We start from the raw sequence: 16,969 nt of genomic DNA, 5'->3' as shown, positions 1-16,969 counted from the left end.
TGGAAGCTTGGAATCTGAGAAAAGGAAAAGATAAAGAAGATGAAATGAAAGAAAGACAAATAAAGAAGTGTATTTGTGAAGCTAAAAGAAGAGGGAAATATGACATAGTTCTAACCAATGGGTGTCTGTCTTGTGAAGTAGAATTAGTGAATATATGTGAAAAAGAAAAGATATAGCCATAATTATGAATGAAAGGGGGGGTAAAATCTATCATTTTGGTATAAATTGATGCCCTCTAGAAGTGTTGTGGGCGACTATTAAAATAGGAAATCATAGGCTGGTGACAGAATCATGCTACACCCTGGGGCTGTATGATGGGCAACCTATAGCACGCATGCCACAAGTGGCATGCAGAGCCATATGGGAGGGTATGTGAGATTTTGTCCTGTGCCAGCTCCAGCATGCATCTACGTGCTGGCCAGCTAATTTTCGGGCTTTGGAAAGGCAATTTTGTCCTCCAGATGCTTCAGGAAAGCTTCCCTGAAGCCCCGGAAACAAAATAATCCCCCAACAGACAAACCAGAAGTTTGGGAAAATGCATTTCTGGTTTGCCCATTTGGGCATTTTTTTCACCTACCAGCAGTGATGGGTTCATATTGGTGTGGTCCAGAGAGCTGCACTGGTATGAACCCACTGATTTTCCGCTATTTTTCCCCCAGCGTCTTTGTGTAGAAGCCGTGCTTCAGACAAAGAATAAAGATCAGCATTAAGACAAGGGCAGGCGGGAAGGCTTCTTCCACATAGAGACGCTGTAAAAAAAATTGCTAAAAATCAGTGGGTTCATACTGGTGAGGACGCCTTAAACAAGTTTTAAGTATTGCCCACAAGATCATATGCTGCAATGTCCTGCCTGTCGGTGACTACTTCAGCTTCAACCACAGCAACACAAGAGCACACAACAGATTTAAACTTAATATTAACCGCTCCAAACTTGACTGTAAAAAATATGACTTCAGTAACCGAGTTGTTGAAGCGTGGAACTCATTACCGGACTCCAGTGTCATCCCCAAATCCCCAACACTTTACCCTTAGATTATCTATGGATGACCTATCCAGATTTCTAAGAGGTCAATAAGGGGCGAGTACAAGTGCACTAGAGTGCCTTCCATCCCCTGTTCTATTGCTCTCCTATATCTCCTATACCTTTCTTCAATTACTATATCTTCTTTTCTATTCTTTCATAGATATATTTTACTATGAGTATCTCCTCTATAACCTTCAACATGTATTTTACTATGTGTGTGTATATATATACAATTCTCTGCCTTACAAGGCAAAGGTTGCAGGTTCAAGTCCCAGTGGATATGGCTAGCTGATGAGGCCAAAATAATGCCAAAATAGATCTATCCTAGTCTCCCTTAATTTTCAAATTCAGCAAAAAAACATGTGACACATACAGATAGAATTGTCGGCTATCAATAAAATTAACTGCCTTGGAAATGGCCCTGGGTTGGGCCGAGAGGCAAATAAGGAGCAGTGATGTTCCTTCAATACACCAGGGTGATTCGACACAAAAATATGTAATCCTTCCCTGGTGCAGAGCTGAAGGGATTGGATACTGTAGCCTAAAGGATAATTCTCTGCCTTACAAGGCAAAGATTGCAGGTTCAAGTCCCAGTGGGTATGGCTAGCTGATGAGGCCAAAATAAGGCCGAAATAGATCTATCCTAGTCTCCCTTAATTTTCAAATTCAGCAAAAAAAACATGTGACATATATATATATCCACTAAAACTCTAATTGTGTATTGGACAAAATAAATAAATAAAATAAATGTCTGGACCACACCAGTAGGAACCCACCACAGCCTACCAGGCTTCAGAAAGGCCTGTGCATGTGTGCGGTAGGCAGCGCAGGGGGGCGGGTGTGCAGGGGGGGAAGGGAAGAGGTGTGGACACGTGCACACATGTTAGCACACACACCCACACCCTTTTGGCATGTGAACCAAAAATGTTCTCCATCACTGTCCTAGGGATTGGTGATAGTTAAATTTATTATTTATTATTTATTAATTGGATTTGTATGCCGCCCTCTCCAAGGAACTGGGGCGACTCACAACATATCAAAAACAATATAAATAATAGGTTTCAGGGAAAGTGCCTTAAAATAAAAGAAGATAAAAAGTGGAAAGATGGAAAATTTTACTCAATGAGCACAATTCCAAACAACTCCCATAAGGAATTTAAATGGGAGAAGTATAAAGAAACCAATATGTGGAGTTGTATAAAATACTGAAGATGTCAGGCCGAAGCAATTTTGGGGAGAAGCTTAGACCTGCCACATTTTATGAGAGGGAGGATTGTATGAGGTTATTAGTATTAGCCATAACAAATTTAATTTAATTTAATTTAATTTAATTTAATTTAATTTAATTTAATTTAATTTAATTTAATTTAATTATTAGATTTGTATGCCGCCCCTCTCCAGAGACTCGGAGCTTGAAAATTCTTTCTAGAAAGCCAAGGTCATTGTTTGTCTCTGCACCTCTCCCCCTGCACAGAAGGAAATGGGAGACTCTGCCAGCATGGCAATAAAAAATTGGACAACGTGATGGATTTGTGGGTGTGGGAGCAAGAACTTGAACTTTCAATTTGGTGGTGAAGCCCAGAGGACTTCAGATTCGGGATTTACCCAGATATGCCAACATGGCTCTATTAATAAATTGGAATTTTGAGGAATGCTTTGCCTTGGACTCTGATTTAATTTTGGATGCTATTTGGAAACCTGACAGAAGAAATTTGAACCAGGAAATGGGCAGAAATATAAGTAAAGAAAATGCAAATTAGTTTCTAGAAATTATTAGAATTCTGACATAAAGGCTATAGCTCAAAAGAAGCTGGTGTTTGCAATACCCTAAACCAGGGGTCTTTAACCTTTGGGACCTTAAATCTTACGGACTACCAAATTCATAATTTTAAATCCCACGGATCCTAATTCATAATTTTAAATCCCACAGGCCACTAATATTAATTTTTTTTAAAAAAAAGATAAATACATTTGTATAATAATGATCAGAGAACTTCCATTTTATTAATATGAAATGCACCTATTTAATATAACAAAATTATAAATGCTTATTTAATTATAACAAATTGTAAATGCTTATTTATTCATTTACTGATTGATTTGATTTTTAAGCCGCCCAACTACTTCTGGACTCTGGGAGGCATACAACAATTAAAAACAATAAAAAACCATTTAAACCCTACCAATAAAATAATTCATTTTATTATTATTTAATCATAACAAAATCCTTAAAAGTTGTTTAATTGTAACAAAATTATTAAAGGTAGTGTTAATTATTATAAAATAATTGAAACTTATTTAGCGGTGGTTTGCTGACGATGTTGGGAAAGTCAGTCCCATATTCCAGAGCTGTAGCTGTAGTCTCTTCCCTCTCATCCCTTCCCCCTTTCCTTATCTTTCCTTTCCTCTTCTTTCTTCTCCTCTTCTCTCTCCTTTACTCCCCTTTCTTTCCTTTCTTTTTCCTGGATTGGATTAATTGTTCTTGACCATATCTGGTCCACGAGCCAAGATTTTTCCATGGACTACTAAAAATTTTTCGTGGACCACCAGTGATAGTTGGTGACCTGTGCCATAAACAGCAACAAAAAAAAAAAAGGAAAGGAAAAAAGAGTGTAGCTCCATTAGGAGGAGAAAGTGTTGAAGCAGTGATGGGTGAAAGTGAGAAACAGAACTTCTGACACAGAATTACAATTAGTTTGCAACTGTCTTTTCTGGAAGAGAAATGGAGCCCTAGTTAGTCATTGCTATGCCTCTGGTGAAACAAGGAACAGCACCTCAGGATAGACAAGATGATAAATTTAGCTCATTTAATTAAATTGACTTTTCCAAAGTAAGGTTGAAATATCTCTCAGGGAACTAGTGAAGTAGTACAGATCCACTCTTAATCTTTGAGTGTTCCTGGAGGACTGTGAAGGTCCAAATGATCAGAGAAGAAAAAAATGCCACTCCTTTTTTCAAAAATGAGAATTCGGAGGAACTGGGAAATTACAGAATTTGACATCTACGAATACATTAGGCAATGTCTTCGAAGAGATGATTAAATATCCTGTTCCTTAAGCAAACTAAAATTAACAGGAACCAGCATGGATTTGTTGCAAATAAATAATGCCAGGCTAATATTATCTGCTTCTTTCGATAGAGTAGCTTAGGAAATGTCACAAACCTAGAATTCAACAAAGATTTTGATTGGATGTCCTATTATATTCTCCTTCATAAATTAGCAATATATGGGACAGTCCTTTCCAACTCTATGATTCTATGACACTACATAAGTTTTAGGCCTGTAGTGCTAGAACAAATGAGAATAGTTTGGTAAATATCTGTTTAGAAAAATATATTTTGCTGGAGGACAAATCTATTGAAGTTCATATCCTAGACAATTCATTCCCTGATGGGTTATTATTTCATATATATTTCCTTACCTAAACAGAAAAACAAGGGTCGGTAAAAAAAATCAGTGAAAGAAGCAACTTCTGACTTCCCACCAGCTTTCCCACTCAATTTCCTGGTGGAATCTAACTGAGAGTATCAGAATTCTTCCTTCCTTCCTTCCTTCCTTCCTTCCTTCCTTCCTTCCTTCCTTCCTTCCTTCCTTCCTTCTCCTCTTCTCCCCTCCTCTTTCCAGTAGGCAGGTAAGTGGCTGCAGTTGGTTGGAGAATAAAATGAAAAACTCACTGAAAAACTGACACTAAATTGAAAATAAAGCTCAGGTGACTGTGGCAGCCAGTATCACTGAAGCTGCCATAATATCTTCAAATTTCATTTATCCAGGATTTATGAATCCCAAATTTTGGACACATTCTTTAACTTAACTTACTTGAGGTACTTGACCCAACAATTGTTGCCCTATGATGTTTCACCCAGTTAAAAATCATGACAAGAATTTTGGCAGTATACATTATAGAGTTAAAATACTAACAGCTGAATATCATAAGACTATCAGAGTAAAGCATGCACAGAAATAAAAATAATGCTTAGTGAATGATTCAGCATTAAGCAGAGAATAATATGTAATGTTCAATTGGCTGTTCAGTGTATTTATGACAAATAAATAATGAATGTGATAATATTGAAGATGTATTAGAAGTTAGGAACATGAATATCTGTGCAAATATTTGGTTGTGTTTGACAGAGAAAATGGATGATTGAAACTTAGACTTAGAAAGTGAATAAAAAGTAAATAGATGGATTTGTGTACTTTGATAGAACATTAACTAAAGATTTGGGAAAATGGGAAATAATTTCTAAAGGTAGGGAAATGTGGTATGAAGAATAAGTGTCTGTCAAAATAACATTTCTTTCCTCATGTTCATACAAATATGTTCCTCTACCTCATTATTTAAATGAGTTTAAAGAACAAAAGACAATGTAGAGGTGACCTAAAAGTGGTGGAAGCAAGAATGATCTGCAAAGCTAGAAATGTGTTAGGTAAACTGGAATTAGATACAGTATATTTCTTTTTCATCTTTTTAAATGTCTTAGTATTTTTCACTATTTTTCTTTGCTTTATAATGCTGCAAAGCATGTACAAACAAAAGTATATGCTCTATGTACAGTGCTTTGGAGCTACTCTTGATATGGCCAGGAATATAAAATTTTATTCAATATATCAAAATAGTTTCCAAACCAGTTTTGACTGAACTGTAGCTTCAAAGATCAGAACATCTTAATAATATTTCTACCAGCAGAAAAACCTACCATAACAATACAGCCTATGATTCTATATTTGGGTTTTTATGGTTATTGTTAATAAGACAACTGGCTACCTTTCTACAGATTTGCATCTTAAAGAAAAAAGAATAGGACTCACCTTGATGGGCAAAAGGCATAGTATTTTTGAATGATCAAGATTATTTTTCAAATGTCAACTTTCAGAGTTCCTTATTCCTGTAGATATAATATTTCTGACTGCTTACCTAGAATCAATGTGAATTCTTTTCTACCCCAGAATTATACTAAAATGCTTAAGAGGAAAGAAATGTTTACCAAAAACTTCATCCAGTTCAGTGTGAACTTTTCTTTGGATTTCTGGATGACTTGCAAGTAAGTAAATAGCCCAGCTCAAGGCAGCAGAGGTGGTATCATGACCCTAAGAGGAGAAATTTCAATCTATAAAACTTTATTACATGTTTCTTAACTTGGCATCTTGTCAATGAGTTATGATACAATTGCTAACTGCAAATGCTAATAGCCATGCTGGTTGGGAACTAAGGAAGTTGTTACCCTGATCCATCTCAATATGGTCACACCAAAGACGGCTGCATAACTGTATGTCAGTTGCGGCAGTTCTGCCAAAATCAGACACACAATTATCTCCCTGAAATCAATGGGCATTACAATACTTAGCCTTGCCAGATTCATAGTGGTACTTTTGCTTTTAAATAGCAATGCTAGAAGGACAACCTGAAATTACAATGCAAAAAGCAATGGTGAAAGAAACATTAATCAGCAGCCAAGTGCCAAACTTTAAAGGGGGCCAAAAAAAAAAAAAGGACAGAGAACTTGATTAAAAGGAACTAAGTATTTTAACTGTATAATATATATTTGCTCACTAATGGACAATTGAACATTAAAGCCAGATAGCTTTATATTTGCTTCCCAAGATGCTCAAAACACCCATCTACAATATAATGTGAAGCATCACACAGCTCTATTATGTATGGTGCAGCCTTGAACAAGATCTTGTTTTATTTTTTATTTTAATTTAATTTTAATTTATTTGTTTTTGATGTTTCTACTGGAAGCATGTGGGAGTTCCTGTGTTTACATGTATCTGTCAAACACAGGAACTCTTACATGCTTCAGAAAATAACAAAACATCCAAAGAAGGAACCATCTTAAATGAAGGTGTCGTTAAATTTAACATTTTTGGAGAGGTTGAAAGTGAGGTAAAAAACATAAAGAGATGGTGCTGAGTCTATTCTAAATAAAGATTTTGGAGTTTTGTTTGTTTGTTTCTTCCTGACATGGAAGAAATTAATATTTGGGTTTTTTTCAACTAAATAAAAAGGCATGGGGAGATGGTATACTGACAATGGTTACCAATTGCTGTTGGAAGAAATTCAGGAGTGACAAAATATAAATTTGGCTGGGGGGGAGGCACAGATACAACTCTAGAGGTCAAGTTTCCACATTTAAAATTATTTCTTCTTGGTCTTTATTATTGCCTTCAAAGTTCTCACTCATAAGGGATGTACCAGGTGGCTATGATAGAAATAGGAGTTATGTAATAAGTCTTTCTTCTGGAGAACTTCTTTCCAACCTATAGAAAGCCTAGTTAAAAGCTTAGTTAAAGCCTTATTTTTCCAGTGTATGTATAATCTGATACTTATTAATCTTAGTCACATAATATTATATAGATTTTTTAAAACCTTGGTCTCTAAAATATTAGCTGCCATTAGGATGTTTGCCAAAATGTCAGAATGTAAAATAAACATTGTTGAGTGTTCGCATATTACAACCGGTAGCCCAAGAAAAAAATAATGTACAATATTTTTCAGAGTACAGGAAAAGACACACCTTTTCCCCCTAAAAGGCTGAAAATTTGAATGTGTCTTTACTCTGAACATAGCTTTTTCAAAGCTTCTTTTTCTAGACTCAACTAGGAGCTAACTATCTTCTCAGCTATTACCTGCTTGCAAGCTTGTTTTCATTGCTACTTCCCTCTGAAGGTTTTTTTTTCAGCCCTAACAAGGTGCTAATGATTTTCCCAGTTTGCAGGATTTTTTCATTGCCACTTCAAATAAGTTTTTTTCCAGCCCTAAGTCTTTGCAGGCTTTTATTCATTGCTACTCGCTCCAAATAAGGATTTTTTTCAGCCATAACCATGGGATAAAATAATGTGCTGAAGCTAAGATTAAGCACGTTAGCCAGCCAAATACCCGGTAGGCAGATATTTCCCCCCTATTTTCCTCACCAAAAACTAAGGTGCGCCTTATACTCTGGTGCACCTTATACTCCAAAAAAATGTGGTGTTATAACTTATAGTCTTACAGAGCAAGGGTCTCCAACTTTGGCAACTTTAAGACTTGTGGACTTCAACTCTGGAGTTGAAGTCCACAAATCTTAAAGTTGCTATGTGCAGCATCAGGAGATCCCTGCTACAGAGGAAAGCAGTGGCATTCAAAAGAGAAATGATATCATTTCCAGTTGTCTCTTTGCAGTTGTGTTATGATCACTCTATACCTCAAACATAAATGTGTCCACTTCCTCTCGTATATCGGTGTAACTCAACTTCTTCCCATCTTCATCTGTGGCATTCAGAAGCATATCGAGGAAAGCTTTCCTCTCTTTGTTTTTTCTTAGGTGATTGCTGCTGGCAGCACCATTTTTATATTGCTCCTGTTGCTTTATTTTGCACACCTTTTCTTCAATAACCTTGGAGAGTGGGGAGAAAATACCATTTATTATATATAATTCAAGATATGCTATGTCCAGCACTAGGCTAAAGTACAGATGATCCTCAACTTACCACAATTGAGTCCAACATTTATGTTGCAAAGTGAGACAGATGTTAAGTGAATTTGTCCCATTTTGATGACATTGCTTGCCCCAGTTGTTAAATAGATCACTGAAACTATTAAGTTAGTGTTACTAACAAAAGGTGATCATGCAAAAGGTGATCACATGACTCTACAACCATCATAAATATGAATCGGTTGCCAAGCATCTGAATTTTGATTATGTAACAATGGAGATCTTGCAATAGACACAAGTCTAGAAAATGGTCACAAGTAGCTTGGGATAATTTATTGGTCTAAGAAGATTCAAACTTCTAGATTCAAACTTAAACAACCACAAAGAACAACAGACATTTTGACCATTTGGTCATGATTTCTCAAGCCTTTAGCCACTATAAGCCTAAAGTAGGAAATACATTTTTAAAAGCTGTTTTACATAAGTAATGGAAGAAAATACAATGAATCAGATTATTTTAAATACTTTTAAATATTTTAAATACTGATGTGTTTCACTGGTAAAGGTTCACAAGATATTCTTTCAAATCTGTTCTCTCAAGCCAAACTCCTCATTCATTGTTTCCTAATGTTCTGGTTTCTGGTAGAAATTTAGCAATTACAAATAACTCTTATTAAATGCATTACAGTGATCCCCCGGGTATTGCGACCCCGATCATTGCGAAATGGCTATATGGCGATTTTGCAACCCGGAAGTAAAAACACCATCTGCGTATGCGCGCCCTTTTTTTTCTATGGGCACGCATGCGTAGATGGCGCCGGGCAGATCAGCTGCTGAGCGGCTTCCCTAGGTCTTCCCCCTCTTGGCGGGCATCAGCGAGGAGTTTCCCCACCGCCCACGCAAACTCCTCGCTGCTGCCGCTTCGCTCGGGCTGCTTCCCAGCTGAGTACTCAGCTGGGAAGCGGCCCGAGCGAACGGCTTGTCCGCAGCCTGCCTGCCTGCCCGCGCGCCCGCGGCTCGCGCGCCCTTCTCCCGCCCACGCCGTTCGCTGGGGCCGCTTCCCAGCTGAGTACTCAGCTGGGAAGCGGCCCGAGTGAACGGCTTGTCCGCAGCCTGCCTGCCCGCGCGCCCACGGCTCGCGCGCCCTTCTCCCGCCCACGCCGTTCGCTGGGGCCGCTTCCCAGCTGAGTACTCAGCTGGGAAGCGGCCCCAGCGAACGGCTTGTCCGCAGCCTGCCTGCCCGCGCGCCTGCGGCTCGCACGCCCTTTTCCCGCCCACGCTGTTCGCTCGGGCCGCTTCCCAGCTGAGAATTCGCTTCAGGACTCAGCTGGGAAGCGGCGCGAGCGAGCGGGGTGGGCGGGCGAAGGGCGGGCGAGCGGCAGCGAGGAGTTTGCGTGGGCGGTGGGGAAACCCCAGCGCCGCTTCCCAGCTGAGTCTGGCTCCTCGCTAGCACTGCGGAAGTAAAAATACCATCTGCGCATGCGCAGATGGTGTTTTTACTTCCGCAGCGCTACTTCGCGAAAACCCGATCATTGCTAGGGGTCCTGGAACGGAACCCTCGCAATGATCGGGGGATCACTGTATATCATGAATAAAGAAACTCCATTTATTTCTCTGCTCTTCTGGAATTCAAACACATTTCATACACGCACTTATCTGTTGGTCCATTATCTCCCTTGACCGCATTTCTCACATTCCTTCTCCTTCTCCACTTAACAAGATTTATTTTCCTAAGTGCATGATCTCTAAAAACAGCAGCCCTGAGTGTTAATCAACACAAAATACTTTTGCTTTCTTGAGAGCGGCAAGGAAAACATCAATTTTTCTCATCGGCAACATTGAAACTCCAACCTTCTTCCCCACTGACCCCCTGATGTGTCAAATACATCACTACAGTATTTAACCCATTCCTCTCCTTAATATCTTCTTCCAGACATCTGTTCTCTATGTTTTTGGGCCCTTCTGAATTTAGGGTTAACCCAGCGAGCGTCTCATTCTTCCTCACTAGATCCTGAACTCATAGCCCCATCCTGTGGCTGGCCTCCCACCTGTTCTACTCCCTGTAAACCCCCCCCCACCACCACCACTAATTCATAAACACTATCTGAATCAGAGTCCTCAATATCTTCATCATCCTCCAACTTACCAGGACTATGTACAACACCTAAAAGCAAAGATGCTGCATTACTGTACTTTGCACAGCTTTTGGGATATCTCTGAGTTACCTCAGAGAACTGCTGGAGTTGCTATTGGTGGAAGAGGAAGGGAAATCCCAGAAGTGACACAAATTAGGCTGCTGCCTTTCTCAGGGAGAAGATAGAATCATATAGACTCCATGGTGTCTTCTCATCAAGATGAAATGGGGTCACCTCCCATAGGCCTAATACTCAGATGAATGTCAAATACAAATCTAAAAGAGGCATGACTGTAAAAGCTGTATAGAAATAAGTCCAGAAGAGACATTCTGGAACTCACTTTATCTGTAAAACTATGAAGTATCTTCAGGTCCTTGTAATGTTGCCTTCCTTCTCCAGATATACTGTATAAAAGGTTGGGCCAAAGCCATGGTGATTTCTGTCTGTGATGAATTAGATCACTCATACTAGAGTAACAAACAACAAAGTTTTAATACTTTTGCAGAGTTTGCTGGTGATTTATATGCATTAATGATATTACCCATTTCTGATAACGAGACATCTTTAGAAGAGAAAAGTCAGGGAACACCAAGAACTTAGCATGTAGTAATTTGTTATATGAATGTGTAGTGCAGTTTTTAGCTAAATGTTTTGTAACCATCCAATGTGTAATAAGTCATTGTATAGCTTGCTTATGATATTCAACAGGCTACAAAATGCTCAAGCAATTTTGTCTCATTTTTGCATAATGTTGGGATAGGAGTTATGAAAGCTATATGTGTAAAACTAATTTGTCAGTTCTGGGACTCACTAACTGGTCTTCATTATTTTTTAACTGTCTCTTGAAATATATCATCATCTTTATACTCACCTTTGGACAGTTCTGACATAATCTGAATTTTTGTTCTTTTGTGCACCAATATTTTTGCCCATAGCTGTTTCTACAAAGAAAAAAAAGGGAACATTGTGACCTGGTTCACATTGTACACAAACCCATAATACAGATTACCGGTATTTAATGTTGACTTGGTATCTCTTATGAGTTCAAGCAATGAGTTCATAATCCTTAGAATTTTGATTTACTATGTTTATGGACTCAAGCAATTGTGATTCATTCAGTAAGCCATGGTTAAACAACCTGGTTTTGGTGCGCTGAAATGGATATGATGACAAGACGTCTAAATGATCAAGAAGATACTAAGTTCTACGAAACATGGAACAAAGTTTATAAATGGATAGATAAGAAAAAATAAGATATATAAGCTATTTTTAGTAAACATGTGGTACTTATTTTTGCTTGGGTTATATTAATATTAGTTAAATTTATTGTGTTTGAGGATTATATTAGAATTAATTTATATATAAGAATCAGTTTATATATAAGTAATATGGTAAGAATTTTGGTTTTATATATACATTAGTAAAAATGTGAAAAACTTTAATTCAAAATTTAGCAAAATTTTCAATATTCAACATATATCTAACTATGTATTCTTTTTCTGTATTTGAATTTATACTTTCAAGATAAGGGGGAAAATGTATCCCCATTTTGTGTTTAATGTTTGTATGTTTGTTTGTCTATTTTACGAAAATCAATAAAAAATTAAATAAAAATAAAAATAAACAACCTGGTTTTGGAACAATGTATGAACCAAGCTGTTAATTAAATTAATGATATTCACAATCTTAGAGGGCTGAGTTAATTTGTTTCCAAACAAAGAATTCTCCAAATTTAATGCAGTATGAAACAGAATATTTGTGTTTGTTTTGTTGGTTTCTTTGAGGCATTTGAGTTTTGCAGAGCTCCATTCAGAATGAATTCTTGCCCCAGTCTTCCTCCTGGTTTTTGAAATTAAGATTCTTATAAAATAAATAAATACTGAATAGTATTTCTCTTTGGGTCAATAGAAAAAGTTGCTATTTTGTTGTCATATATCACAATACATTTCTTTCTATAACATAAACGGTTGGAATTTTAAGACTTCAATTATTTTAGTTTTTTATATAGTATTACTAAACAATAATTAAAGCTTACCACAAATTATATCAAGAGTGCATAATACAATGTATAAACAGCAGTTGAATGGATCTTTGTCCAGATGTTGTTCAAGATTTTGAACAAGGATATTGGCTTGTTCACTCATCACTTCAAGGAAATCTACTAAGATTGTGAAATGGAAAGTTGGAGTTAACATTTTTCTTCTGGAGTGCCATTTTTTCCCAGTGCTGCAATACAAAGAATTAAAAATAATAAGGCTGTCCCTACCAAATCTTTCTTCCACACTGCTATGACAGACAAGAATGGGGGAGAGCTACTTTAGTTAAAGAAATAAGATAACTTTTTATCTGAGATGTCATCAGATGCATGAATTTTAAGTGCCAGATTTCCTAGCAATGGAATATAGGCTAGAAATCTACACATCTGGAGGGCTTCCAGATTGAAGAAGGCTGGTTTCAGAAGTCTTACAAAATAGCAGCTTTCAGAACTCTGGACTTATACTTGTATTTTTAAAGATTCAACATGGAGTTTAGAAAAGATTCACTTCCACTGTAGATTAATTGCAGTGCTGTGCTATGTAATCTCAACAGGTAGTAGTTATTAGCAACTAAAAGAGAAATCCACTTGGGTTCTGGTTAAAGTCTACCCATACAGTGAATCTTGATTCTGCTCTCATCTCCACTTCAACCTTAATATCTTCAACTTTATTCTGATAACAATGATTTAATGTGATGTATAACATCAGCAGCAAACCATAGCTCAGGGCAATACATGAACCCCGCCACTTTACCCCCCCCCCTCTCTTTTCTATTTATTTTTAAATTGCCAATTTGAGGTCTTTCTCTCAGAAGAGAAAAAGACTCATAAAACTCAGGTCTTTCATAAACAAAACCAGATCAAAATAGTGATTTCTTTCATAAAACCTAACTGAACCAGATATTGAGTAAATGTAAAAAGGACTTGGTACCTACCCACTGGCCCTATACATTAAGGCCATATATCTATATAGCACCACATGCCAAAAGGTAACTGTTCCACTAGCAATGGTTGGGGGGGTGCATTTTGATACATTTATATGATGACTTGAGGTATAATTTCAGATATGACAATCTCAGAACTAGCCTCTTCTCCTCCTTTTGCTAGTGCAGTGGTGTCAAACTCGAGGTCCATGAGCCACCTCCAGCCCACAGGGTGCTTAAATCTGGCCCACATGGCTGCCCTGGAAACATCTAAGGACTGGCCTGCAGGGCCTCTGCCAGCAAAAACAGAGCCTTCTAATGTGGCCTGCCAGCAGCCCATGCAACTGGTAGCTGATTCCCACAGTGCAGAGGCTGATGTGACAGTGCGCCAGTGGTCTGTGCAGCCTCCTGAGTCTGACAGTGAGGAGACCCGAGAGGATTCTGTGCCAGAGGCAGAGATTCAGCTAGTGCCTTCAGAAGCTTCAGAAGCTCCCATCCATGACAAAGAAGAAGAGGAGAAGCCTATTCTCAATGAATGGGCACACAGCGGTGCCAAAACGCAGGAATGGTTCCTCAGGAGGAGGTCTCTTTAGAGTAAGATTTGGGGCTAATTGGTCACTCCCGTAGCCTAATTAAGGGATGACTAAAAAGGAAGCAATGGAAACAATGTTCATTCATAATCCTTCGTGTCTTGATTCCAGAAATATCTAATTGATTCTTGTTCTCTCTCTTGCTGTTTTTCCTGAAAATTGCTTCTGGGCATTTTGCCAACCATCATAAGATCACTGTTATCTACAAGTCTGTTTACTCAGAATTGAGTTATTATTTCGTGGACTTGTGCTGGCTGTAAATGAAGTTGAATTAACAGCTGGTGTTCAGAAAAGACTGCTTTAAACTGTATTTGTGTTTGACAATTACTAAGAAATCTCATTATTAATCCTTAATTAGTAAGCTAAGGTTTGTACAGACTCTGTGTGTGCTGTGTTCTTTGTGGTCTGTAGCTGGGGCAGAACGCCTTTCCAAGTTCTGTTTTCACTAGCAGAGGGTTGCAGGATGCCGTCCCAGCTTGAAACAGATCTTGGGAGCCTGTTTTCTCTTGCAGATTGCTCAGATCACTACAGGTGTCTGACACAAGTGACATCATAGTGGCCATGCCCACCCTGGCCATGATCATCCCGGCCTCCCAAGTCAAACATACCCCTGATGTGGCGCTCAATGAAATTGAGTTTGACAACTCTGTGCTGGTGTTTTTACATCTTCAAGAAGACTTAAGGAACAGAACGAATAGCTCAGTCAAATCTTAAGATTTCCACAAGACACTGGTCCATCAGATGATTAAACCACATGCTTTAATTAACTGCATAGTAGTGAGTTATGTTTTGTCTCACCTTGTTAGAAGTCCTGTTCCTAGCCAAGGTTGAAGAAATCGATACAGATAGGATTTCTCAATAAATGTTGAGCTACGTAAAACAATCTGAAATACAAAGTATTATAACTTTAAAATAAACAGGAATTGATATTTTTTTATCACTTTATATTTTTGATGAAATAGAAGGAAAAATCAGAATTCAGATGGCCCAAAATATGACAATTTATAACCTGCTTTCATTAGGCAAATCAAATTCCATGTTGATTGTTTTTAGGTTAGTCTCATATCGGAGCATTAGCATTAATCAGAACATTAATTACTCCATTCAATGTTGTGTTATATGTAAATGTGATATGCATTTCTTATTCCTGCTCAACAAAATTATTAACAAAAACATTGAATAGTACAAGTAAGAATGTGGGTCTGCAATCTGATCAGAATTTTTGGAGACAGTATGTATCCATTAAGTTGTAATCCACTGCCTTATCACACCATCAAAAAGTATTTTGACAATTGCTTTGCTCATGAAAAGTATTTTCATAACCTACTAAAGATTTAATCAAAAAATTAAATAAGATTAGTTTGACAAGAATTCACACATTAACTTCAACAATTATAATCACAATCAATGGATCATTTTCAAGATGTCTGATTGATTTATGCTGGCTGATCAGTATTATTCCAATTCTCCTTCAAAGAGGGACTATACTGACTCTCAGGAGATCTAAATTCAATTCAAGTTTGGCTGAGATTCTGCTTAGTACAACTAACAATAGAAAACTGTAGAATTCTGTCTCCTGTTCCATATCCAGAATTTCAGTATTGGAATGAGGCAGGAGCAATGGAATCAATATCCATCTTTCCAAAGCTCCATAGCATCAGAGATGCTAGATTCCTCAACTTTGTCTCTCCTCCAAGGAAGAATAGAATAGAATAGAATAACAGAATTGGAAGGGACCTTGGAGGTCTTCTAGTCCAACCCCCTGCTTAGGCAGAAAAGCCTACACTGTTTCAGACAAATTGTTATCCAACATCTTCTTAAAAACTTCCAATGTTGGAGCATTCACAACTTCTGGAAGCAAGCTGTTCCACTGATTAATTGTTCTAAGTGTTAGGAAATTTCTCCTTACTTCTAAGTTGCTTGTCTCCTTTATTAGTTACCACCCATTGCTTCTTGTTCTAACCTCAAGTGCTTTGAAGAACAGTTTGACTCCCTCTTTATTGTGGCAACCCCTGAGATATTGGAACACTGCTATCAGGTCTTCCTGGTCCTTCTTTTCATTAAATTAGACATACAGTGTTACCTCAATTTTCGTGGGGGATGCATTCTGAGACCGCCCGCAAAAGTCGAATTTCCGCAAAGTAGAGATGCGGAAGTAAATACACATTTTTGGCTATGAACAGTATCCCTTAACACTTTAAACCCCTAAATTACCATTTCCCATTCCCTTAACAACCATTTACTCACCATTATTACTGGTACTCACCATTGAAAAAGACACTTAGTGATCCTGATATTTACAAACATAATTATTTATTAACAATAATTATTTTTTTGTTATTTATTTGCAAAAATTATTAGTTTGGCGATGACGTATGATGTCATCGGGTGGGAAAAACCATGGTATAGAAAAAAAACCCCGTGAAGTGTTTTTTAATTAATATTTTTTTAAAAACCGTGGTATAGGCTATTCGCGAAGTTCGAATCCGCAAAAATCGAGGGAACACTGTATCCAGTTCCTGTAGCTGTTCTTCATGTTTTAGCCTCCATTCTCCTAATCAACTTTTTTGCTCTTCTCTGCATTCTTTCTACAGTCTCAATATCCTATTAGCCTGGCAAAGTCAGATTAGTCTGGCAAAGTCCCAGCAATTAACAATGCTTTGCATACATGCTGGCTGTGGTTACCCAATTTATCTCTCCATGTGGTTATATTTGTTTTGGAAGGAGTTTAAATCTATGCTGATGAAGTACTGGTAGTTTCACAGCATGGGTGTGATTGTTGATCATAAATGGTTAGTTTTAGCTTTTGAATACCTAATAGATTAAGGCTTATTAAAATATTACAT

At 37.7% G+C, this 16,969-nt stretch overlaps 1 protein-coding gene across 1 annotated transcript in view; it reads right to left on the bottom strand.

The window, feature by feature from the left end:
* The window catches only part of CYP4V2 (cytochrome P450 family 4 subfamily V member 2), a 32,233-nt gene that overhangs the window by 4,645 nt on the left and 10,619 nt on the right, over positions 1-16,969 (bottom strand). Inside the window, exons 3-8 of the mRNA XM_070757597.1 lie at positions 14,922-15,007; positions 12,611-12,801; positions 11,447-11,516; positions 10,916-11,042; positions 8,210-8,401; positions 6,011-6,113 (exon numbers count right to left, since the gene is read on the bottom strand). Of these exons, the coding sequence (XP_070613698.1) occupies positions 6,011-6,113; positions 8,210-8,401; positions 10,916-11,042; positions 11,447-11,516; positions 12,611-12,801; positions 14,922-15,007 (769 nt within the window). The remainder of the gene's footprint in view (positions 1-6,010; positions 6,114-8,209; positions 8,402-10,915; positions 11,043-11,446; positions 11,517-12,610; positions 12,802-14,921; positions 15,008-16,969) is intronic.

Source organism: Erythrolamprus reginae, chromosome 7 (genome assembly GCF_031021105.1).
Source record: "Erythrolamprus reginae isolate rEryReg1 chromosome 7, rEryReg1.hap1, whole genome shotgun sequence".
NCBI classification, from domain to species: Eukaryota; Metazoa; Chordata; class Lepidosauria; order Squamata; family Dipsadidae; genus Erythrolamprus; species Erythrolamprus reginae.
This window is presented reverse-complemented; position numbering and strand designations above follow the sequence as displayed.